General features: G+C 39.7%; 1 protein-coding gene across 4 annotated transcripts in view; it reads left to right on the forward strand.

Annotated features, from left to right (window-relative positions):
* Positions 1–27435, forward strand: part of CNTN5 (contactin 5) — a 3369946-nt gene that overhangs the window by 2172054 nt on the left and 1170457 nt on the right. For all 4 annotated transcript variants that reach the window (XM_085621430.1, XM_085621433.1, XM_085621431.1 and 1 more), the window contains one exon: positions 6554–6729. In XM_085621430.1, the coding sequence (XP_085477556.1) occupies positions 6554–6729 (176 nt within the window). The remainder of the gene's footprint in view (positions 1–6553; positions 6730–27435) is intronic.

Raw genomic sequence — 27435 nt, forward strand, 5'->3', positions numbered from 1 at the left:
CAGTGTTCCAATGAACAACTAGTTTGCTAGTATTCTAAATTTATTACAAAAGTGTGGCATGCCTGAAGTCATCTTGATGTAATCAAACTCTAATCCCTAAAGCATTTGCTTTAGGAATTATGAAAATGAGGTGGTCTTTTTCCCATCGAAATTATGGTTAATGTTTTAAATAACTAAAGTAAGGACACAATTTCTGAGTTCTTGAATTGCATAAAAGTGCTTTTAAATTATTTGCTATATTTGTTTATTTATCCAGGTGAACGTGCGATTATTTATTGGAAAGGGGAACGGTTATGGCCAGAGCTGGCAACTTTTCAATTGGGGAACAAGTTTTGAGTTTTGGTTTGGCTCAACATCTTGCGATTCTTGGCAAATCACTTAATCGCCCCATGCCTAAAAGCAAAATGAAAGTGTCCTTCTAAAATATAACTTATGCTCATGTTACTCCAATACCTTCAGGTCAAGTGCCCTCGCTATATAAAATTGCCAAAAAAACAATAAAAAATGAAGCTTTTTGCACACTTCTGCGATTGGGCTATACTTGGGCTACATTTGAGTGATATTTGTGCTATGTTTGGGCTCTTTTTTCTCTGCGGAGCATCTTGGGAAACTTTTTTGTAATGAAGCGCCCTAATTTCCACATTTACTGCAGTACCCTCAATAGAAAATGCTTTCAGTTTTCCACTTCAAGTCAGTCAAGATGGTATTCAGATGTGCCATTGAGAATGTTAGCATTTTAGTAGCACATTAGAACACTATCGTAAAGCTGATGATCACCAGAGAGTTAACCTGCAGTCTGCTGCTGGTGCTATAAAAGCTGTTAAATATAACGGGGTAACTCAGTATCCTTCAGAACCTGGGCACTTATGACAAATACTACAGTGTGTTCTGTCGGGTCAAACAATTGCTTAGTGTCAAGGGTAATAATCACAATTCACTCAATTAAAGAACTGTTAATCCTCGGGATTAGTCACAACACACCAGACAAGAGAACTTAATTGATATGTTGGAATTTATATATCCAATAATGGATGGGTCTATATTGTCGTCCGTGGTGAGGACATGATTGATAAAGCATTCCCCCTATGAATATTTCTGAATCATGATGAGTCAATATTAATTTCTCTACCGGCTGTTGGAAGGACACTCGATAGTCCTGAAGAAGACCCTTGTGATGTTTCCTAATTGACACATACACCCTAGGTCGAAACATCTATGCTTAGCAATATGACGTCCAGAGTCACTACAATCTAGCAATCACTGTTAAGGACAACATATGTTGTAGATTGAACTATATATGTAATAATTGGACGGTTTGTGTAAATCATTCTTTGTATTGTCCAGATTTTGTGCATCAGTTACCAGTTGTAAATATCCATGTTACACCTCCACATTATATGTTGTGTATTTTGTGTTTATATAAATGTTTTTGTCCTATGATATAAAAGTACAACAGCCATATATTCCATGAATTAATAGATAATTAAATTCCAACATATCAATTAAGTTCTCTTGTCTGGTGTGTTCTAACTAATCTGGAGGATTAACAGTTCTTTAATTGAGTTCATTGTGATTATTAAGCTTGTGTTAAAAGGGCATGTTTCAGTCTGCATGTCAGAATGTTTAATGAAAAAGAAAAGGAAGATATTTGAGAACTGCATTTAAAATGTGTGCTAATTTTGCTTTCTACAGCACCAATTGTAATTTCTAAGACAAAATGAGCCCCCTCATTGTGTTCCTTTCTAAATTAAATGTTTTAGGTTTTACCGGTTTAATTCAATCAAAATGGCTTCAGGTGTGCCATACGTTTATCATAAATGAGACTGTTAGCTTTCTAGTAGTTCTGTAGAACACTCTGGGACCCATGGCATCCTTGGTATGCTACTGAGCACTACTGCATTGTCTGGCCATCCCTGCTACATAGCTGCAATGTTTTCCAGTTCCATGTGTAATGTGATCGTCCAGCCTGTGTCTTTTGTTTGAATTCTGGGACTTCTAGCTTTATTTTATAATGGACTAAACTAGACTATAATTTCGAGAATTAAAAGAAAAAGACATAAACTGGAGCGGTACAGTATGCACAGATTTGGGAATCTTGACAGGGCAACTGTGAGGGCTCACTGGAGACACAAGAAGCAGTTAGCGGAGGTAGATGTTCTTCGTGCACCAACTCTTGAACAAGGCCAAGCTACAAATCTTTATGTACCGCCTCAATAACAGTGTTCAAGCCCCTCCTTCCTTAAAGTAGCACTATTGGAATATATTTGGGCTGGTTTTGGTCGGCTTTGGGCTAAAGAGTGTTCTTAAAAATCTGGCAACACTGTCTGGGAGGCTGCAGTAGAGCATAGGAGTATCAACTGATAGTCTGCTCCTGATGAAGTACATGTTTTACTGAGAATGTCTGACTTTATTCTCACATGGCTGAGAAAGATTGTGTGATTTTACAGAAAATATGCTCTCATTTTAGCGGCTGGAGCACCTTCTTAACCTGAGAAAATCATGAAAAAAGTTTTCTCTCAAATGTGACTCCTGAAATCCCAGCAGAAGGTCAACATTTTTCACAGGGTAAAATCACATTAGAACATACCACAATTCCTAAAATGAGTATGGTACCTCCAACAAATTATTTATATTTCACCTAAAATCTGTTATCAACCTGTATACATGCTCTTTTTTGTGACCCTCAAAACCTGCCAATCGATAGAATGCATTTTGATAGGGACCATGTCCCAGAGTCCTGTAAAGGCTGCCACAGCATGTTGTTCATGTTGTGGCCAGCCAATAAAGGAAAGTGTCATTGGGACCACCTCACATGCCCTCTGGGTCTGGGTATCCTCACTCTGCCCCCTTACTTGTGTTTACAGGACACAGGGACCTGAGTGTTGTAATGACTGCTAAAACATATTGTTCAGGTTGAAACCAAACAATCAGGATTAACTAGTCCCTGTTAAATTGCCCAATCAGAGCATATCTGGACACCAACTGTTCAGATATTCGATTATTTTTTAACCTTAATTACTCAAAAACTACTGAACAGACTTACGTCAAATCACAAAAAGCATGGTCTGCAGACCAAGATCTAGCGTCCTGCCAAATTTGGTGTATTCCATTCAGTAATTTTTGCTGTAGCCTGTGTTAAATCATCTGAGGAAAATGTATGTGGATTTTGCGTTATGCCCCCCCCTTTTTCTGTCAGCCTCCGCTTGATGGATCACCCCAAAACCTTTCATGCACAAACTGGTCAAAAAGTAGCACCTTTTTTGGAAAGTTTTTGGGAGGTGCATCAAACAGTGCCAGTGTTGTTAGTAAAATCAAAACATGCTTTTCCTATGCAACAGCTGACCGAACTATAACTACCTTGTGGCAACCGCCACTAGCTAATAAATATGTGTGTGTGTGTATATATATATATATATATATATATCTCAATCAAATGTACACTCCCAAAGGAAGAAATGGGCACTCACGTGGACTTCAATAGATTACTTTAATATGTCAGACAGCAGACGCGTTTCGGCTTTTGCCTTTATCAATGGCGGTCACAACATAAATATATATATGTAGTTATTCTTTCTCCTGAATTTCTATGAGTTTTTGACAACTGAGGGTGTCTTTTTCCACCAAGATCAGGACATTGTAGCAACCCGAAGTAGGGTAGGTAGTTGTGTGTTTATTGTCACTTTCTCTCACTAGTAGCATGTATATAATGTCTGTTTGCTGTGCGGTTGCACTATGTGCTTCAAGCATTTTGCAAAAACCGGTATCGGTATTTCGTTATTGCATGTAGCCTTACACCTTTCAAAACTTTGCAGCATGATATGGTACATTATATTTTTGTTTCTCACACATTTGTATACCCTTGGTGAAAGTAGGAAACTCCTTTTCCCAAGAGTGAATGCTATAGATAGCAGTAGATTTAGGGAGTAATTTAGTCCTGATGAAAGCCAGTGACCATTCTATATCACTTGAATCGGCTGAAACTTACTGACATTGAAGACGCAAATTTAATTAAGATGAAAATAATTTTTCCATATATGCCATGATTAACGTAAAATTAAAAAAACAAGATCAAAATGGCAAACATTTTGAATGTGCAAACTGCACTAGACAGTAAATGTTATTAGTATAGGCTGCAAAAATGCTTAAATACAAGTTTTCTTTTAACTAGAAGTGAACTCGATATTTTGGAAATATGGACAATGCAATTTGGAAACTTGACCTTAATGGTACATGCTTAGGAACGCTTGTTATAACTGAAGAATGTTCCGGTTTAACAAATGTATTATTTTACTAAGAAACATATTATTTGTAATGACTAAACTTCCTATTCTCACCATGTTTCACAAAATGCTTTAATAGAATAGTTGTACACTTTAAAAAAGTAATACTTGTTCATGTTGCTGAAATATATCACTAAACAGTGATTTTGCAAGTTGATGTTTCTCTTCTTTAGCATAGCACATGTTTTGAGCCATGAAACGTTTAACATTAGAAGGTTAAACTCTGCTCGAGGCCTATGAGAACGGAGGCTTATAAATCAAGAAGCTACACACGGTGGATGTAACAAACGTTGTGATAAAACTTTGCAAGCTGCACGTAATTTTGTGGGAACAAAAGTGCTGAACTTGCCCTCAAATGAGTGTTGTTACTGGATTGGATAAGAAAAAGGAAGATACAATGTCTGCAACATATTTCTTGCCTTTTAATACTAGTGCATGTTCCTAATCAGACACACCTGAAAAGTTGAGACCTAGACCATTTTTTCTTTTCCTTGTTGATGTCTGTGGCCACTGCTGCTTCTGTTCATCCCTTGACTTTTACAGATTGCTACTGCAACTGTTTGTTCATATATTGCTGAGACTACGCTGAGTTTCATGAAGTTCTCTTCATGGAAAGTTCTTCTGCTTTGTTTAGATTTCGAGCTTTATGCACTCTCTTAACTCACTCCTTTCCTTTGAACTTGAACTCTTCATGAGTTTTAATAACATTAAATTCTGGTCCTTTTCTTTAGAATAGGGATTTTCGGTCCTTTAATGGAACACGCGTAATGTATTATCTGATTATTTGTTCTAACCATTCTTTTTGATGAGCTTTCTGCAAACTTTCTTGATATTATTGTCTATTTTGAATAAAAAGAATAAAATATACTTACTAATCTCTTTATGAGAAATAAAACTTTTAAACTATTTCAAACTCTCATCATTGACTAAGCTTAAAACTGTTAATGAGATTTCACTTGTTATGATGAAATAGCTCCTGACTCAAAATACGGTGGTAAAGATCCTTCACTTGAGGTGATTTATCTGAAGAAGTCAGCGCAGGTACGGGGCTTGACCCTGTAAGTGGTGGTTGAAGAAATAGGTGAACCGTATTATATAACTTTTGCCCCTAATCCATGCTGTCAGCACCATCAAGGATGAACGGTTAGAACCATTCTTCATTCGCCTTTACTTTGTCATATAATCAGCATCCACTAACAAAGATATTTTTCTTGGGTTTACTTTAAGGTATTTGTATTGTAATCTTGATCCTGCCATTATCTAGTATCTTTCTTATTCAGAACTTCCTCACACTGAACTTGAATCCACCCTAATAGTCACATTTTATGAGGCTGGGAAGAATGTACCTATGATGAAGGATGCCATACACGTTTTCAGTGAGTTTTTCTTATCTGATATATACTGCATAAATAGGTTATCAGGTTTTTGTCCAACTGGTTATAATCCTGTATGCCCTTTCATCTTTATGAAATGTGATTTGATTTATGGAGGATGTGTGATGGTTTGACCTTCTGCACTCCTGAAGCGATAGAGTAGGTTGACATGGAAATTGTACCCTAATGCAAAGAAAATAAATGGGCCATAATGTATCCCAAATGTGTTATATTGTGGTTAGGTAGACATTATTGAAATGTAGTAGGCCCCTCAGACCCTTTAGCCCCCTTGTTTCTGCAATTGCTTAAATACTGATAGCGATCCTCCTGACTGCTGAGTTTACTTAAATTATCTCATGTCTTCCCAGTTTCCTATATCTGATTGTGAATTTGAGGTTCTTGGTGAATTCAATGTGTCTTGTGTACAATGCTTTCTTCCTGAGGATCTCTGTTTACTTACCGAAGGGTCTGAGATAGAATTGTACAAGCCATTTACATTTTCAGTTCCACAACTGGAATCTTTTGATTAAATCAGGCCACAAGCCCTTATTTTTGCAAATGTTTTCACTTGCCCACATACTACAGATATCTCCATACATCTATGGAGTTTCTTAACACGTTTCTGTTTCAGACTTTAACAATTCATGCTGACTTTATGACTTGTGGACCTATTAAATTTGGTGTGAAATGGCTAAGTATACGACCAGTCCTCAGTTGCCTATTTTAACTAGCTCTATGTTATAATTTTGTAATAAGCATACATTTTGCATCACTCCTCGTATAAATGTTTTTCTTTTGATGATAACATGAATCAACTCTGCTTTCATTCCCCTGCAGTTAAGTTAATGAATTCGAGAACATGATACTAACAACTACATGTTTTTTTCCGTTTTTTTACAGATGGCTGAAAAATGGAACAGAAATAGATCTGGAAAGCGATTACCGATATACATTGGTAGAGGGAAGTTTCCTAATTAGCAGTCCCAACGAAGAAAAGGATTCTGGATTGTATCAGTGCTTAATATCCAACACCTTTGGTACTGTACTGAGTAGAGAAGCTGCACTACAGTTTGCTTGTAAGTAAAATTGGATTAAAAAAATATATATGCTCTCAGAAATGCAATTCTGTTTTTCAGTTCTTTGAGCAGGCTCCATTTGTTTCTACAATGCATAAGGAAAAAACCATTGTCACTACATTCACTATTTAATGTAATCTTTGTCTTTAAGTCACAGCAATAGTCTAAATTGAACAGTTCTAAATTGAGCAGACAACCTCTTGAAGGTGCTTGGAGAAAGCAGACAGCCTCTTGATGGTGCATGGAGATAGATTTAAGAAATGTAATTCTCTTCATCAAGATCACATGACATCAGTCAAGAGCGAATGTCTATTTCCAGGAGTATAAAGCTGTAGTTTTTTTTTTTTAATAAACGTGATGTAATTCACGAAATCTAGTAACAAAACTTACATTTGATGAGGTATTTTATATTGTGCACATGCTCCTCCAACAGAAAATGTGAGTATCTGAGCAGTTTATACGTGTTTCTATAGCAATCCAGTATAAAGAGAGTAACAGTGAACAACCTTGGAATATGTAATTTATGCTACAGCTTACACTCAATGTGCTAAACTGAATAATGCTACAAGGGTATTCTCTGGGCTAGCTTGGATTTAGATAATAAAGAGTACTGAGGCACAAGTTCCGAAGACTTGCTTTATCTTGTGTATCAACAATATTGTCTCTGATCATGATGTATGAGTAACACTCAGAAGCAGTTTATGTTGGCTTCATTGCAGGTCACCACTTAGCCCAATCCAGAGGTGCCTGGAGAACTTTGGAACCTATTAAGGCCACTCAGAAGCCTGTTTGTAGCTAAGTAATCTAAACATAAATAAATAAATATTATTACAGGGTTGGACATAACTTAGATAGTGAGTGACGTCACTCGTCCTTGCTAGGTTCAATTGATACAAATGTAGCTCAATGTCTGTGCCACACTTTTATCCAAAAGCAAAAAGAAAAAATGATGAACAGAATGCTGAATACATCAAACATTCACCCCAGTGACAGACCTGGGTTTAATCCAGGCCTGGGCGGTGAACTCCGCTCCACTCTCGGAGTTTGTGGAGTTTTCCGCGTTACGCGGAGATCGCAGAGTTCCCAAAAACTCTGCTTCGCGCAGCGGAGCAGAGTTTTTTTCCTCGCTCGCGTTTACCAACGCCAAGTTGGCGAGCGAGGAAAATCAAGTTCCCGGTGAAAATTTTCCTCGTTCGCTATCGTCAACATCAAGTTGGCGAGCGCGAGCATGGAAAATAAAGATTTCTCAACGGGGAGGGTCAGGTTTCTCATTGTGAATGGTTGCGTATGCTCGCGACCGCTCGCGTTGAGAAACTGCCCATTTGCGTTGAGAAAGCTGCTGCTCGAGCAAAAACCTACTCGAGCGGCAGAAAAGGAAAGCCTGTGCAGTGCATGGTGCCATTCGCGATGATCACACAATGCCGACAAGCATCCTGCACTGTGCAATCACCGGAAACAGCATTTTTATATCAAACTCCGCTGCACGCGGAAATCCGCGTAGTGCCGCTGAGTTTTTTACCACTTTGCGGAGTTTCACGTAGCGCAACTCCGCGAACTCTGCCCAGGGTTAGTTTAATCCATAGTTTTGTTGCTCACCACCCCCACCCCAGTTTGGATCCAGCCATATGCAAAACAGTCTTAACCCTGCTTCCCATGAGAACAGTCCTGCCCAGACTGCCAGGCCAGGTCCTCCCTGGACCTGAAACAAGCATCCTGGGACCCATTTCAGGGTATTACGATCTTGCTTCTCACTCCCAAAAAAATGAAATGAAGCTCTCCCACACAGAGGCACACACACGCCTAAGCAAGAAAACACCTGAAAAGTGGTTTCACTCTCATAAAATGAGGCATATCCAAAGACAGTTTTCAGAATAAAGCATGAGGTTTTATTTGCTCTCCACAATCTAACAGAAAGGCTTTCCCAGCTGTCAAATGAAACAATATGCAAATATGTGTGTGCAAGCAATAATAACACAATTACAAGTAAGCATAATCAACTGTTAAATGCATGGGATAAAAATACAAGCAGATAATAAAGATAATAAGCAACTGTTAAATGCATGGGATAAAAATACAAGCAGATAATAAAGATAATATCGTACGTCCACTGCAAGAAAAAAACACTGTTTAATGTAAGTAATCAGCAAAGGAAAGCATGAAAGGATATAAGATATATATACACAGAATACATCAGCTGATTATAACCACTGGAGGCATGAATGTGCACACAGTCACACTCACACATCACAATGCCAATAATCAGAGAAAGTACCTTACCTGCTGCAATGGCTTCATCTTATCCAACACAAGACTGGGGGATTCCAAATAACAGCACAGTCCTGGGGTAAAGAGACTCATCAAGCCGGGAACTGCAACACTGAGTAGATGTGTCCATCCCTCAGGACAAAATCCCACTTTCCAAGTCAAGAAACCCCAGTTTTATAATATTCTCAATGCACTAGAAGTTTCCAAGAAGACCTCCTCTGCACCAAAGAAACTTAGTGGAGTCAGCCAATCTCCCACAAGCATTCCAAAGGCAAATGTTTTTTCATGTATTCTTTGGCGTTTCCACATGTTCAAGCCCCTTATTTTAGTGAAGCTTACTAAAGTAGAAACCATCTCCAAACGAACTGAAAACAATCTTGAACGTGAATAACCTTAATAACATGAGTAACATGGGAGCCTGCGTGTGTGTGCAGAGCTCAAGCTAGACAGTCAGAATTCAAGATGGAGTTTAGGGCATATCAAAACCAATAATAAAAACTTCATAAAAGTTCCCAAGCTACAACATGATGCACATTTGTGCACCACTGCCTATTACACTATACACTTCATTTTCCAATGAACAGCATGATGCACATTTGGGCACTACTGCCTATAACACTACACTCCGAGACAGAGAAGTATATTCCACATATTTCTCTCTCGCATGCTTTCAAACACACATCCTACACGTTCTGTTCAGGCAAGGCTGTAAACGCTCCCACTCTGAAGCTACAAGGAGACACAAAATGAAATTACAAGGCAGAGTGAATTAAGACATAAATTCAATTAAAACAGTGTTCGTCAAAGGTCATCTAGTGGTCCCAATATTTAGGGGTACCACACAACCACTCATCAGCCAGGCCAGCTTGAAGCCATACAAGCCATGCTTTTTCTTGATGCCCTTTATTTGGTTTGAAGCTGTGGCTAAGAAGTGCTCTGTGATGTCAGATACATCATTTTTGTAGTCCCACTGGAGAATGATTTGATGGCAAAGAGCACCAGCAACAAAAATCCTACAAAAAGCTACAGATGTATCATATTCATTGCATGGACTTAGCACCTACTGTGACTTGATTTCCAGAAGTGGGAAATATCAAAGTAAACACAAGGAGATGATGGACGGAGTGCTGAAACTTTTCAATCACGCACCCCCAGTCACAGATCTGGGTTGAATCCATCATCATTCTTTAGCTCACTTTGCCACCCCAGTTCAGACACAGCTATATGCAAATCAGTCTTGACCCTGTGCCACATGGGAACAGTCAAGCCCGAACTGCCAAGCCATGTCTTCCCTGGACAGGAAACAAGCATCCTCGGACTGGTATCGGGCTAACGGCCCTCTTCAGCCAGGCTAGCTTCAATCCAGTGGCAAAGTGTAGCAAGGGACCCATGTCTGGACATACCCTGCCAACTTAGGGCGAACAAAGCAAACACAAGGAGATGATGGACGGAGTGCTGAAACTTTTCAAACACTCACCCCCAGTCACAGATCTGGGTTGAATCTATCATCAGTCTTTAGCTCACTTTGCCACCCCTGTTCAGACACAGCTATATGAAAATCAGTCGTCACCCTGTGCCTCATGGGAACAGTCCAGCCCGAACTGCCAAGCCATGTCTTCCCTGGACCGGAAACAAGCATCCTGGGACCACTTTTCTCCAAAGTTCTATGACTTGGTCCAAAAGTCACCAGACTAGGGTCATGGCACCAAGTAGGACTCTTCTACACTCTCAATCACATCCATTGCCTGATGGGGCTGCATTCTGAATCGAAGCCAGAAAGATACATTGAAGGAATGCGCAAGCCCAATTGAAGGACTTCTATGAGGCTACTCTGTCAGCATGGGTTTCACATTGTCTGATTAAGACCTTAGGCAAAATCAATACATTTCTCTACATTGGAAGGTGAAGATTAAATTCATCAACAAGGGGATGGTAGGTTTTCATTAGGGATTTAAAGACTTACGATACGATCCCAGTAAGAAGTCTTCTTAAGGACTGGAACACTGATTTCCACCTTGGCCAAAGAGTATCCATGTGTTCTGAGTCTTAAGGAAAACCCCAAAGTCGTTCTTGGTTCGAAACAAGTCGACCCAGAGAGTGTCATCAAAAAGACATTTTAGGCATGCAGGGCAAATGATGTTAATGGTCTAAGGAAAATAGCACTATGATGTGCCATTGATTTAATTTGTGTTTTCACTTCTGCCATAAGCCCTCAAGGAAGGAGCTATAAATTGGTTGAAATTTGTGTATCTTCTTTTGGTTATTGTCAATTTAGGAGCAGGATACAAACAGAGTTGCAAGTTTGCACATAGGCTATAGGGTATCGTATTGTGTTGTTTTTTACATGGATTGTATTGTGAAATGGGTTGTGACTTTTTTACGTTTCGAAAAAATATACAGATTTTTTTCTAATGTGTGTCCACCATCCGTGTATGATTGTGATGTTCTAAAAAAATGATTTCATTATGTGTTCTGAATATAATATGCATTAAATTGTGACTGCAGTAACTTACTTGCATGTTCACTAAATCAAAAAAAATCACTGTTATTGCTAATTGATCGTCAGCAGTGGCATTTTTTATTGAATGTGAATTGTGGGGCCTAGCCTTGCTGATGGACATAGGCCTAAACTCTGCTTTCTTTATAACTTTCTAAAAGTAGCATTTTCAGAATTGCAGTTTAAAATCCGACTTTATCATAAGTTTAGAATTTAAATTCTGATTCCAGTGACACCAGATTTATTGGGTTTATCTTCTCCCGATTTGAAATTGCACCTATAAAATATAATAAGGCAATCCCAATATTATCCTATGGGAGAGATAAGTCTTGCAGCAGTGAAAAACGATTTTCAGAGTTTTTCAGTACTAGGACTTGCAAAACATAAACGTGCATGTCCTAGCTCCTAAATACATCCCACCCTGCCCTCTGGGTTGTTCAGGGCGTAGCTTAGGGCTAACTTATATGTATAAAAATGGAAGGTTTGGGCCTGGAAAATGGTTTATTTTGCCTGGTCGAAAATGCAGTGTAAACTGCACACACAAGCTTTGCAATGGCAGGTCTGAGACATGGCTCCTTTAGTGGGTGGCAGAAGCAGAGCTGCAGGACCATTAGTGTAATTTCATTTAAAAGGGTGGGGCACATGCAGTGCACTGTGTTAGGGACTTGTAAGTAAAGTAAATATGACAATTGGGTATGGGCTAATATTAACATGTTTAGGGGGAGAGAAGAAGCATTTTAGCACTGGTTAACAGTGGTGAACTATGCAGAGTCCTAATACTAGCTAAAACGAGGTCAGAAAAGTGGAGGAGGAAGGCAAAAGGTTGCGGGGAAGATCACCTTAAGGCTATCAGGCCTAAAAATTCCCAATAAAGAAGTTTCCTACCATGGAGTTTTCTCTTAGTCAGTATCTGAATGAATTTGCTCATGTATTCTAGCAATGGACTAGCTTTCATAGTCTTCACATCAGCATGGTTGCTTTTCAGTTGCAGATTTCACCAACAAAGCTAAGTATATCTCTCTGCAGTCCTTTACTAGACAAATAAGTATTCTTTTCAGCAGCTATTGTTTTTGCCTTTCTGTGCTATAATGTGCTCTCTAACTAAACTCTACATGAACAATAGTTTTTAAATGGGTATATCAGCGCTGGTTTGCAATGACCTCTTTATGACTCTAATCTAAAGGTGTTCCACCACCGACAGACTAAAGCTTCTTAGATACTGCTGTGTCCTTTTAGCAGATGGAGGCTGGTTCTTACATACTGAGAAGCTGCAGGGTTACCACTGATAGGTCAACTGGACCACTGTAAGTAGGGCCCTTGTCCTTTTGGTTCCAGATATTAATTGTGAAATAAAGGAAAATTAAATTTCTGAGGAGAATCCTGCCCCCGCCTAAATGACTTACCCCAATCTTGAACATAAAAGATTAGCAAGTGAGACAAACAAAAAAACTGAAGTGACATACATAGAGTAAAAGGTATTTTCAGCACTTTAATGTGTAAAGAAAAGTGTTGCTCGTTTTGAGAGAGCATGGGACTCTAAACTCATTTCTGAAAGCTCCTTCATATTGATCAACGATTGTGGATAAAGTAAAAATACTACATGGGGTAGATTATGTTCTCTTGTTGGAAATGTGAGATACAGTTGTGGAGTTGGGAGGGTCTGGCGAGATTAACGAGAATGATAAGTTGAAGATTTGAGCATTTCAGAGAATGGAGGCAATGCCTGAAACGAACGAAAAAGCTGTGGCGCAGACTGGATGAGAAAAGTCTTAGGAAAAGTGAAAACTCTAGAGAGTCTGGGAGCATACGATAGCAGAGCAAACCAGAAAAGATCTTGAGTGGAACAATGGGGAAAACTGCAGTGGAGAAGCATTCTCTGAAGTATTGAGGGAGAGTGGTTAACCTGTGAGAGCCATTAGAAGTGAATCAAACCAAAGATAGCTTAGCAAAGTGGGGCAAGAGGGGATAGAGTTTCGAAACAAAGTGTTTGACAGAGGAGGTAAAAAGGACTACTTTGGAAAGAAGGACAAGAGACCTGAAGTTGTGGGATGCCATATTTGGAATTGGTGGAAATGTAGTTAGGTATCGTTGGCTAGATGGAGAGGTGAGAACAGTTAAGAAGGTGAAGGTAGAGCTTTGGATAGACATTGTGAAGAAGGATAGAGAGATGATGGAAAGTCCAGAGTGAGCTGAGAAAAGCTTGATGGAAATTGGGGAGATTAGAGACTGGAGGTTGTGAATGTGGGAGCATAGGAGGGGAGTGTGGGAGGAAGCAAAATGATCAGAAGTAGAGAGAAGTTGGGGAAAGCTAATAAAGGGAAGGAGACATACTAATCAGAAACAAGAGTGGTAACTAAGGATATAGTGTCCCTTCTGGGGGAGTAGGGGAACACTTGGGAAGCAACTCAGAAAGGCACATATGAGAATGTGAAAAAGTACTTATGCACGTTTTTGATTAGGAGCAATCAGACTGGCACTGTTATAAAGGTGGACCCCACAGAACTCTCCTCAGACCATTCCAGGACCTGTGAAGAGCAGGCGAAGGACTGCCCTGCTGTCTAAAACCTGAAAGAAGACTGGACTTGCTTGAACCCAGGACCCCAGTAGGCACTCCAGGGGTCATTTGACTGACCTCCTGCTGGGGCTTCAGAGACACAAAAAGCTTCCAGAAGCCTCTTTTCATGCAACTGCCCAGCTGACCAGTTCCAGCTGGACCTGCCCTGGACCCTCCTGCTGGCCTCTATTTGAGTGAGTATTAACTCCCAAGTGTTGCTCCCATGTCCTGGACCCTTGATTGAGGTAAGAATGCACCTCTCCTGTCTCCAAGCCTCAAGATGTGAGACTTATAAACTTTCTGCCTGGAGAAATAACAGAGACCAAAATCACCTTTGAAGTCGCAGTAGTCAACGTTGAATAGCCGATTGTCCTAAGCTTGATTGTTAGCTCTGCCGAAGGAGATCTGACTTCCAGAAAAGTTTCAAAGTCCGAATGTAGAGGACTTCATTGGAACTGATGCCGAGCAACATCTGCCTGATGTTGTGTCTATCCTGGGTACAGAGTTCGGACTTGCCCACTCACTGCTTTCCTGCCGTCGTCAACAATTGCACAATAAGTCTGTCTCCAGCAGCTTGTCATCATCGAGCCCTGCTTCAGATCCAACTTGCAGCTTGACTAGTTGACGACCACTTTTCCTACATTAACGTTTCTACGTCAGAAGGTAAATTTTCTACCAGGTTGAACCTGGTCCATTTATCCTACTGGGGATCCATTGTGATTGCCCTTAACTTTGACCTGGTCTAGCGTGACCAGATATCTGCTGTTGGCCCTTTGTGCTTTTTTGCCGGTATTTTTAATTCAAACTTTAAATGTTCATATGTTCGGTCTGCTCATTGGATTTTTGTCAGTTTCCTGTCATTTTATATATTAAAAAGTAGTTTATTTTTCTATATTTTTTTGGCATTTTTCTTGTGTTGTGTTTTCCCATTATTACGATTTGAGTGCTGCAGAAATATTTTACACATTGCCTCTAAGTTAAGTCTCAAGACAAACAAAAAACAGGAGTAAACCCGTATACCCAATTGAGACCGGGTAATATGTGGCAACAATAAAACAATGTCTCAACAGGTAAATCACGTGGGGGGACTATTCAAAGGAGATTCAATCACATATGTGATTGAATCTCCTTTGAATAGTGCCCCCACGTGATTTACCTTTTGAGATTTTGTTTTATTGTTGCCTCTCAGTTAAGTCTGGCTGTTTTGTGCCAAGCTCCCAGAGAGTTAAGTCAATGTTTATTTTGTGATTTTACTGGTTCACCCTCAAACATATTGTGAATATTATTTGATTTGGGGCCTCACGCCGCCCCCCCCCCCACGATTTGTACTCCATTTAAGCTCATACACGCCCTTGTGAATTGGCCCCATTGTTTGTAATACAAGAGTATTAAAAAATGTTTTCATGTGAAGGAAGAGTGGCCATTAAATTAAGAGACCACCAAATTATAGACGTTACTTTAGGATTATTTTAAAGATTATGGAGCCGATTCAAAAGGCATTTATGAGTACGTGAAATTATACTGCAGGAGCACTTCACATACTAATAAATGCCTTTTGAATTTGCCTTTCTTTTGGAAAAAAAAAATGCTTTCAGCTTTCATAATTCGGGAATAATAATCTTCAACTTCAAAACCTAACCGTGACCTGGAACGCAGCTTTCCAATGTGCTTCTTGCTTTGCATGGTTTATGAAAATCTATATAAATTGTGCCACTTACATCGTAATGGAGCATACAATTTGATAGCCACGTGGCGTTAGAATCTAACTGCCGGCAGTGCCAGGGATAGCACAGTGAGAACACAGAAACATCTGCAGCGCCGATATAGTCAATTAAACTTAAGGTAGAAAAATCCTTGCTTCAACACTTTCATTTCTTTCCGAAATGCCAGTCTGGCCAGTAAATTGTGCATTGTTATGGTACATCCGAGATGAGTCCACCTGCTTCCATCTCTGTGAATGCTTCGTGACAGCTGTGACCTGCTAGTGTCGCTTATAGTAAATTACCTGCAGCATGTCACTGAACGTGCTGAGATATGATATCAGGCCATCGGTTTGATTGACATAAGGAGAAACTGACTTCGTGGCCTGGAGTTATTCTTTCCCTGCAGGCGTACGTGCTTGGACACTTTTGGCCACAGCTCTTAGGCATAAACAAGTCAAACCTGCTAGTTAAGTAAACGTTCGAAATCCTAATTTGCTGCTGAAATAATATGAAACATTTTGATAAATCTAACTTTTCAAATTGTTTAGAGTTGTGGTAAATCTTTCTCTGCGGAGAACAGGAATTGTAATTGCAAATATAATGCAAACAGTCACAAAGTCAGTGCTAAAACTATATGCATTCTGTCTGGTGCATGTGCAGAGAAGCACACAACATACAGGGTGACATACATACATACATAGAGGCGATGTGCTTCACGAGTTACTGATGAGGTACAGCTGGTGAGTACAAAAGGAAGTGCAATGGAATGAGGTGGACCAATGAGAACCACGGACTGATGACGTGCATCAGGTGAGCACTGAATGGTGTGTCTCGGAATAGCATTGGGCGATGTGCCTTATAGGGATATGGTGCCTCGTGGAGCATCTGTGTTGTGCATCAGGGTAGCACTGAGAGTTGTTCATGAGATGAGCAATGGGTAATGTACAATTCAGGAGTACAGATAGGTGTGTGTTATGGGGTCACAAGGTGATGGGAAGCTGCAGACTTATAGTAAATGAACAACAAGGTGGGCGCATGGTGTACAATAGGGGAACATTGTAATGTGTTAACTGTCATGTGTGACATCTTAAACCTGTCGTGTGTTTTTTCTTGGCCAGAAAGTTTTTACATGCAGGGATTTTAAAGCCTTCACTTTTAATGCTAAAACCAATACTATAGGTTTCAGAATTCAAAAATGTTTTAGTTTACAATCCCGAACTTCCTAAGGACGTTAGACATGCGCATTGACGGCTGAATTGAACCAACTAAATCATCTACAAATTCACTTTTGAGTGACAATCTAAAAAGTTCATGTTTTGTTGACTTTTCAATGTTCTCACTTTTGAACAAACCCAGTATCCTAAAGTTAGAAATTACACATATTAGTGTTGTTTTTGTTTCTGCTAAACATTTCCTAGCCAGAAATACATTTCACTTTGAAACAGAGGACATCTTTCAAAGCAATATTCAAAATATAACATGGAGCTGCCCGACTTCTTTTCTGTCACACATCCAACCTTTTTACCAGTGACAACTTACTGAAACCTTCACATCATAACAAATTACAGCTGTCTAGTTTCTATTAAAAAAAAGCGTCTAGCAAACATACACATTTCTGCAACATCAGAACTCTAAAACAGAACCATTTGACAAGTGAAATGCTTCTGATAAAATCAGTCCCACAAGGAAGAATTTAGGAGACCTCTACGCCTCAGGCTCTCCCAAATGTGTTGAATGTTACAAAATTACTGACAGCCCAACACATGATGAACATTTACCCAAATTCAGAATGATAGTGAACAATTAAGCGAGGAGTTCACTTCTAAAACTCTTAGAAACTGAGCTAGGCTTCTACCTCTCCCCCCCCAGGTGGCTCCTATGCACTTCGTCAAAGTTATTTGCACCTTTCATTACCACCTTAGTAAAATCATCAAACAAAACTTTTAAAAGCCATCTATCTGGCTCTGGGAATTATGGCCTTTTGGAAGCCTGCCTATAATTAGTAAAGTCATTGATAAACTGGCAGTGGCACAAGTAAATGAACCTCTGAATCATCAGAAGGTCTTAGCCTCCAAACAATCAGAATGTAGGACCGGTCATGATAGAGAGACTGCACTGTTGGAGGAGACTGATGAGCTGTTCCATACTTCTGTAAGAAGGGGGAATGGATTTCTGATTTTCCTAGGTCTGTTAGCAGGCTTAGATGCAACAAAGAACCGCATTCCAACATAGGTTTATCAGTAAATGGGATTTGGGGAATTTATCCTGCCTCAATCTCTTTCTGGATGATAAGACGGTTAAAGTAGGCTCTTTTTCCATTCACCTTGCAGGTTACATGTGGGGTGCTCACAACTTTTTTACTATCCCTAGGATTATTTCCATGTCTGATAAACTCTTGATGAACTTTTTTGAGAATCATAACTTTCCCTTCCACACTTATGCCAAATATAATCAAGTAATTGAAAGTTTTGAGGATCAAGATGTGTTACATTCTCGATGATGGGGAGTGGAGAATTGGGAGAGCAAGAGTTAGCTGTAGAAAAATGGAGGAAAGTTAGAAGTGACCATTGTTAGAATCCTGAAGTCAACAATAGGGAACTGCTTCTAACAGAATTTGATCCACATTTAAGATTTAAGACTGTATGTAAGGAACCTTAGATTTATTTTAGATGAAGAACTTTCAATGGAAAATCAGATGGATGTAGGAGTGAAAACCTCTTTTTCATCTTGCTGGGTTTAGAAAAATCATCAACAACAGTTCTTAAAATGTAAGAGCTCAATTATGGGGTCACATAGTGAGTTCAAAGGTGAACTATGGTAACATCTGATATCTAGTTGCTTCTGGGAGGATTGTTTATCTCCGAGGATCCAAAATATGGGAGTACACTTGAGCCTCTACTTGAAGTAGAACTATCTGAGTGCCAAGATACTCATTATATTCCCTGGTGTGTCATGAGAGAATTCCCATTAATGTTCTCTGCTTTGCCAGCACAAAGTGCCCCCTACGTGCATAAGTGAAAGATTGAACAAGATGTACCCCCAGATATCACTATGGTCTCAAAGATCAATAATTAGTAAAATGCACACATTGTAAGTTAAAATAAATGGTTGGAGTATGTTTGCACACTTTTGCTTCCTTCTTGTGGGAAAAACATCTAATGGATGATTGAAAATCTGCTACTTCTTCAGCTGATCATAAATGGAATAGGGACATTCTTATTCTAATTACAGCTTCACTTTGTGGCAATAGACGGTTCAGTGCTGAGACACAGAGTATTAGTGAGCCTGTTATTTAAATGTTGTGTTCATTCATGAGAATTGTGACTTCCTTATTTTCTTTACAAGGCTTGATCAAAAAAGCATTTGGTCTAAAATGGGTTCTTAATTTTTTACAGTTATTGTTAGCTGTCCTGTTAATGTCCAGAATGTGTCCACTCTCAGTCCCTCAGCAACATGTCCTCACTCAGACAATTTACTGTACGATATCAAGTTCTTCCCAGTAGGAAGATGTTCTGCTCTACCACCTCTGCAAATAGTCTACAGTCCAGCAAAAGCATGATTTACACTATTGCTAGTCAATAGACAGAATACCTTAAAAAACATAAACAGAGCTGGCAAAGGTGACCTGTGGGATGAATGAGAAACCTTTTACATCTCGTTCACATTTTCATTCAAGATCCAGGTCAGCCCAACCACCTTTTTCTAGATGCAGTGTAAAATATTACTTCTCTCATAATAACCATCAAAGTGTTTGACAACTTTCAGTACTACAGCTGGTAAGTCGCAATGTTCTGTATGTCAATATTTGATACCTCTCAGTGAGAGGCAGGTGACCTCACGCTATGCCAGTCTAGCCTCATGTTACCAGAGGCAGCACTGAGGCATTTTTATCACTCTACATGGAGTTTTAGCTACCATGACTGTAGCAGGTGTAATGGTACCAGTACCACGGTTAAGTAGCCCGCTGCACAGCATCTAGAGATGTACTTTAATAAACCCCTGCACTGGGCCTATATTACCCTTATTATTCCACTGGTGACACAAACAACATAGGGCCAGGTGACTATTCTCCTGGAGGGATACCGCTCTGTCAAACCATGAGAGGCCTGTTTTTCTAGTTAACCAGTTGATGGAACATCAGTCCTATTTTGCTAACTGGATTTTGTATGGAGTTCTGCTTCTGTTTTATGGATTTCTACAGCACAGTTGGTAATAGCTGTGCAATATTTCGTTTCACGCCTTAAAAAAATATGACCCTTTATATTTGTTCATCTCTTTTGCAAATGTGGGTAAAATTTGAGGAGGTGCAACCCTACGCAAGCAGCAATTACAATTCTTCTCAGAGTGAAAAGCAAACCCCAAATTAACCTGTGCTTAACCCACTGGTAGCTTGGCAACAAAGCAGTCAGGCTTAACTTAGAGACAATGTGTAAGGTATTTATACAGCACTTCAAACAGTAATAAAGTGAAAACACAACACAAGGAAAATCCCCAACCAATTTGGAAGATAGAGTAAAATGTAATAAATTATTGGAGACCAAAATGACAAAAATCCAAACAGTAGAACAAGGAATTAAAAAAATTTCAACTAACTATAGCGCCTAAAAGCACAAAGCGTTACTCGAGGTTATCTGGTCATGTGAGGCCAGGTAAAAATCACAAGTTCAGGCCAACCGGGATGGAGTGTGGGTCGGATACAGGGACCAGGTTAGCCCGATGAAAAAGTTACCCTTTAGAGTCTGGTGTGAACAGTTCCATTCGTGGTGGAGGGGGTCACAAGGAGCATGGAGAGCATTGTTGATGGTTGTCGCTGTGTTGCAACGAGCAGGCCAGGGGTCGTGAACAGTCATCGCTGTTGTGCGAAGATCATGCTTGGCATCGCAAACGGTCATTGCTGGAGATTTGCGTTTGCGGCCACTGCAGGCTGTCAATGCTGTAACGCGAAGTGCAGATCTCGGGTTGCTGGTCATTGCTGGTGGTCGCAGTACCTTGAAAAGTTGGGTTCACCAGATCTTTGCACTGGAGGTCAGGCCAGGTGGCAAGATATTGGCGCAAACAGGTATGCTCACGGTCAAGAAGCACCCAAAACTTTAGGATTTCTCCATTTTTTGGAGGGGGAGCTCAAATGGTGCCACACCAAAGGTGCTGGACCTGTAAGTCGCCTCCTGGAGTTCAGGAACTCACTCCAGCAGGGCTTAGGCAGGTCCAGTTGCAGGTCAGCTAGGCAGATGTAGGGAGGACTTCGGAGATTGTGCCCCCGTAGCTCAGATCAGGAGGTCAGTCAGGTGGCCCTTGGAGTCACTTCAGCCTGCAATAAAGGGTGCAGGTCCAGTCTTTCTTGTCATCAAGCAAGGCATCAGAGTGTCAGTCCTTCTGGCAGCAGAGCAGCACAGCAGTCCTGCTTCTGTATCATCAACAGGCCCAGAGTCATATTGACGAGTTGGGTCTGAGGGTCCAATATTTATACTTTGTGCCAGCATTGAAGTTGGAGAAGGTTCTGGAGAGTTCCATCCAAGAGGTATTTGGAATCTCATGCCTCCTTGCCCTGGCCCCTACTTGTTTAGGGGCACAAAAGACTTGTGTCAAACCATTTGTGAGTGTGCTGAGCAAAACCTTCATGATGTGCAAGTCTGGTGGGTGACAGCTCATTCCCCTCATCAAGTCAGGGATGGCCCACCCTATAACACCTATTCCCGTTTTGTCCTTCTGCATGGGAGAAATACACAAAGACCAACAGCAGTGGCGTAGCAAGGGTGGGGCGGGGTGGTCTGTCCTGGGTGGCATGAGTTTTGGGAGTGGCAGCCTCACCCTCCCGCTCGTACCTGCAGCTGTCGCAGGAAGGGCCAGCACTTCCACGCTCTTACCTGCGGCCATCGCAGGAATCACTAGCACTCCCCCTCCCCCCAATAGGTAGGCACTGGGCGGCAAACACAGGGACTGGTTGGGACAAGAAAGTGCCAACTTTCATAAAGTGGGATTATTTTCAGAATTGTGATTTATAATGTAACTTCACTATTCAAGAGGGTTTAAAATTATAATTGCTTAAACGCCAAACTTGACATTCCTACTTGCTCCCAATTGAAAGTTATCAGTTATTAAATGTAATAAGGTAACCTAATGTTATGCTATAGGAGAGGTAAGCCTTTCTATAGTGCAAAACGAATTTAAAAGTTTTTCACTACGAGGATGTGTAAGAGTAAAAAATACATGTTCAACTTTTTTAATACACTGCACCCTTGCCCTATGAGCTGTTTTGGGCCTACCCTAGTGTGACCCATATGTATTAAAAAGGAAGGGTTAGGCCTGAAAAAAGGTTCATTTTACCAGATTGAAATGGCAGTTTAAGCTGCATGCACAGACTGGATGGCAGGTCTGAGATATATTCAAAAGGCTGCTTAAGTAGGTGGCACAATAACTGCTGCAGACCCGCTAGTAGCATTTAATTTACAGTAACTAGGTACCTGCAGGGTTACTGTACCATGGACATACAAGTAAATTAAATGTGCCAATTGGGTGTAAGCCTATGTTACCATGTTTTAGGGAGTGGGCACTCGCACTTTAGCACTGGTTAGCAGCGATAAATTGCACAGAGCCTTAAGGTCAACAAAAATAGATTAGTATGGCAAAATGTTTGAGGGTAGACCACCCTACAGCTAACATGCCAAACAAGCTTGCTCAGCATTCTATTTTATTCAAAACAATTCATAGATCTATTTTACACTTTTATCTAAATCAGTGGCCTGGTTTCTTTGTCTGACTACTACCTGTTGGCGACAAATGTGGAGAAGCTTTTCCTGAAACATTAATGTGCCTTTAGAGAGATGATTTACAAGCCGTTCCCGTTTTCCAATGTCATTTCACCGCTAGGGAGCAATGTGGCCATTAGATGGTTATTGATTGGAAAGAGCAAACACCCTTTTAGACGAATACTAGTGCATAATAGATTGAATACACTGAAACCGGTGATCTGCTGTCTGAATCTTAATTGACAAATGTTTGCCTGGGTTTCACAGTAAGTGGGAATTTGATCCGATGAATACAGTATAGTTTAAAAAGTGACTAAATGGCTTTGAGGTTAAAACGTTCTGCTGTTTTTGAAAATGCATTCACATTTATATATGAAAAACCAACAGAGGAAATATTAAGAAAATGCATTTAATGAAAACAACTAATGGAATGGAAGAATTTTTTTAATAACATTTATGAAAACAAATGTGAATAAATAGAAGGTAGTCATCTCAATTTTCTTTCTACATTTTATAGATTGGACATTTATCTTTCAGGAGGCTCATTTATCATCTCAATAGTATCCAAATATGGGTGTTCACATTACTTTTAACCTTAATAAAAATAATTATGTGTTAATTGAGGTCAGTCAGATGATGATTACATTCGTTGCTGGGTCAAACTAGAATTCACTTTAAGATGTTTTACTTGATTTGAAATGATTAAGGTCCTCGTTACGAGTGGCATGTAAGTTTCGATGCGCTCGATAACAGGAGTCATCAGGTCCATGAGAAAGGTCTAGGTTTTTTTACTTGAAGATTCTCTTTGTGAAAGACCTTAAGAAAACATGTGGGACCAGGCACATGTTACTCTACAAAAACTTGTGATCCCTGTTATGTATCTGCCCCGGATTTACGGTGAGCCCCGCTAACTAATGTCGGGGCAAGTACATAACATCGGTTATTCTGGGACTCTCATAATCGAAGCCAAAGTGCTTTAGCAGCATTGAGCTTGGTCAGTGACCCATATTTTGAGTATTGTATGGATGACTTCTGCAGGTGTGTACAGTAGTGGAAAGGCACAGGGTAGAGTGAAGTCTTAATAGGACCACGGTTGCGGGGGCGGGGGGCAGTGTGTCAGGATGGAGAAGTGAAATGAGAGATGACATTGGGTGGATAGCATGAAAAAGAACAAGTAGGTTCAATTTAGCAACCAGGAGCAGATATAGGAGAGACAGATGGAAACAGGAAGCTGTAGAGTAGAATAAAAAGAGCAAAAGGAACATAAGAACTGTGGGTTGCCTGCATAGAAGTAGCAGGCAAGAGCATAAGATTAAATAAAGTCAGATGAAATTTCTGGAGGAATTTGTTTTCAGAACTAAACAAGTTCACTGATGTGGTTGTTAATATGAAGTCCAAGGTCCCGTTTTCAGCTACAAGAACAGAGCAGTGAAATCTGGTCTGTTTTCCCACCCAGGAGTGAAGAGGGGGCTTGCTCTGACGCAGATATCAGCATACAACTAGTAAAGGATGCCATAAATCATGCTTGCTTTCGTTTTCGCCTTTCCAGCCATTTTCCCTCAAGACCAAACCCTTCAGCACTTCATCAAAGGTACAAAGTGCAACCTATAGGCAGTTGCAAAATCCTTTTAAATAGCATTTTGTAAAACGCGCGCCTATATTAATACTTATTGTGCACGTGGACCTTCGTTACAAGCTGTGACCTGTGCACTCCCACTGTGACTTAGCAGGCCTTTTAAAAAATCTGCAATTGATGCATCATTTACAATTATGGGAAAAAGGACCATTTTCCGAAAGAAAGAAATGTGATTCTCCTTTTAACACCAGTGCTTCATGAACCGATTTTCAATTATATTCCTATCAATCTTTTATCATGCAGACAAAATGCATGTGTGCGGCACACAACCATTAAAACGCACTGGAGTATGGCGAGGCAATCATTAAAAGCAAAGTCTTACAGTTGTTTCTTCCCTTCACACGGTTCTGCTCTATAAACTACTTGTGCAAGGACACCAATCAAAGTTTGCTAGCAGATGTCAATATAATATGACACAGAACACAAGCAAGCCAACCATGCTGCCGGCCACCCATCCTTGAAAAACAGATTTATAGCAAAGCAATCCAAGGACACTTCTCTTCCTGAAAAATGTTGAAAATAATGGTTTCTGAAATACATACCTATAAATGGTTACTCCTCAGTAATTGTAAGCATTTAATTCGGATTTAATAAGTAACATCATGATTAAAAAAAACTTGATTAGCCAGGTGAGTTCTATATTTTTGCTTTTATATCTTAGAAGTATTTTCAAGTTGTGTTGCAGTCCTATCAGAAACCATCAAACGTCTAAGTCTAAGCCACCGTGGTGTGCCTTCACCTAATATCGATTTCCACGGTAACGTGTGGAGGTGAACTGATTCCATATTATATCATGTGATCTGGAATAAAATGCCTCACTTCAGAGGAGAACATTGAAGGCTACTGCTTGAAGAAATGCCGGATGCGCTGCTCCATTGCACCTCATGGTACAAGGAACTGCCTGTCCCTGACCAATATGTTTTTTTTTTACCTTACAAAGCCTTCTTCACTGAGGCAACAATACATTTGAAGAAGAATAGGGCTGCAATATTTTTTTTCTTGATTAATATTTTCACCATAGGTGAAAATAAGAAAAAAATCCAGCCTATTATCGCTGTTACTTTACTGTAAAAAAATAGATTAACTTCTAAGTTATTTTTGCGGTAAGTGAATTCAGTGTATCATTTTGAATACACTATTACTCTAAAATATCCAAACGTATATTAAAGACTTTGGAAACAAGTTAGCTATCAACTGCTCTGGATGTTCATATGAAAGAAATATATGTAGTGGTTTGATAATGTTATTAAGATAGGAGAAATACTGTTGTATCATTAGACGCTTGGATAATGCCTTTGAGTATTGTTTTCTCTTTGAACTACATTGTGGGCAACTATTTACATCGAATGCCCTAATTAAAGCAACAGATAAAAGTAGATTATTTCCTATTTTTTATGATATCTTGTGTTAGGTATGCTGAAAGAGAGTTATGGAGTGACTTCGAAATGTCAGGGTATATATTTACGGTATGATTTGAAGTATATTGATATTTATGTACATATGGTTCAGGATCGAGTAATTGCTAGTAAATTATCAACCACATGATATCTTTGAATATTATTTCTTATCGAATATACCTGGAAAACCGGCTGATGTCGACCACTTGAATGGAGCTGAAACATACTTTTGAGCATATTATCTGCTTCTTGAAACTCTCGTTGAAAAATGCATTTGGGAACAACAGAGGAGTTCTGATGTTCAAAGGACGGCATCAAACACTGACCATCTAAACTCCATGTAAAACTTCAATTATTAGACTTTAAGTCTATTATAATTGGTTTTAACTGATTCGTCTGTCAAACCGTGCATCTCAGAGAGACTTCTAAAGGCACTGGAAGATGTTCAGTGATGAGGATCAGGGAATAGAGAGTGAAACCAGAGAATAAAGAACTTGGGACAGAGTTATGAGTCTCAATTCCTCTCTTTCTATTGATAAGCATGCTTTCATATGGAGCACAGGCATATTTGCTGGAAATATTTTTAGCAGTTCAGAAATGTATTCTAGCATCATTATGCAAGATAAATGTACTCTGCCACATCAGAACATGGATTTAATCCTCACCTACACATCTAGTATGATAGTGAGGTAGATCAGAGGTTTCTGGACCTACTGCCCCGGGTACCATGTATTGGAACAATATTGGCTAGATATAAAGGCATATCCTTCCATGCAGGCAAAATAAGTGGCTGTATCAGCAGTCAATTTATGGTTGAAACATGTGAAGACAATAGAGCTCATCGGTTTCCTCAACATGAGCTGCTTTTCAGACAATAGCTAAGCTTCTTAACCTTGCGAGCATGGCACATAGGGGATCCCGTTTCAAATGTCAATAAAATGGTCATTTTAAGCTGAATATTCTGGTCCGATGAAACTTGCAGTGTTTTTTTATGAAAAGATTCAACATTTTCCTGATGGCCTATGTTCATGAAGTCCATTGCTAAAGTCAATTTTTGAGATTAGACCTAGGAGGAATTTGGTGATCATGAGAACACCTACTGTAATTGCAGGAATCTACTAAGTTAATGGAAGTGGAGGAAGGATTACTTGATTGCATTGTTGATATGCAGAGCAAACAAGTCCTTCATCAAATTGAATCCTCAAATAACAACTTTTATCAGTGATTCTAAGTTGAATAATGAGAAATGGAGTCATTGGAACCTGTAAGGATTTCGTTTTTTTTTGTTGAGAATGTAGTGTTCTAGAGGTTGCCCGCTGAAGTAGGAGACGATATGGTGTACTTGGCATGCTTATGATGGCTATTAAAACTGTTAAGCTAGAGGTGGGTGGAGACATTCGTCCCATGTAACAATGTGTTTCACATTAGTGGTGATGCTGTATTCCTCATATACTTTACATTCAAAATGAATGTCCTGAATTTACTGGTGCTATTCTGTTGGCCATGAAGACTGTACTGTTAATGTTGTTCTTTTTTTATTTTCTGAATAAAAGTGAATAAAATAGTTTAAAATAAAGAATATATAGTGTTAAATATCATTTAAGAAATCCATGACATAATATAATCCCTTGTAAATTCTGCCCGTGCCTGTTGGCACATTGTAAAGTGTGTGTTTTATCTAATGTGTTTTGGTATAATACAAAGGCTATTTTTATATAATACCTTGTGTGGAGTTTCTTTTGTGGTGGGCCTTGGGTGTTGTTGCTGGGTGCGCGCGCAAATGCTTTACACATCGCCTCAGAGATAAGCCTGGCTGCTCGTGCCAAGCTACCAAGGGGGTGAGCAGGGGTTATCTTTGGCGTGTAACTCCCCAGCCCTGACTAGAGTGGTGGTTTCTGCCTGGCTTTG

The sequence above is a fragment of the Triturus cristatus genome, chromosome 8, assembly GCF_964204655.1.
Source record: "Triturus cristatus chromosome 8, aTriCri1.1, whole genome shotgun sequence".
Lineage (NCBI taxonomy): Eukaryota > Metazoa > Chordata > Amphibia > Caudata > Salamandridae > Triturus > Triturus cristatus.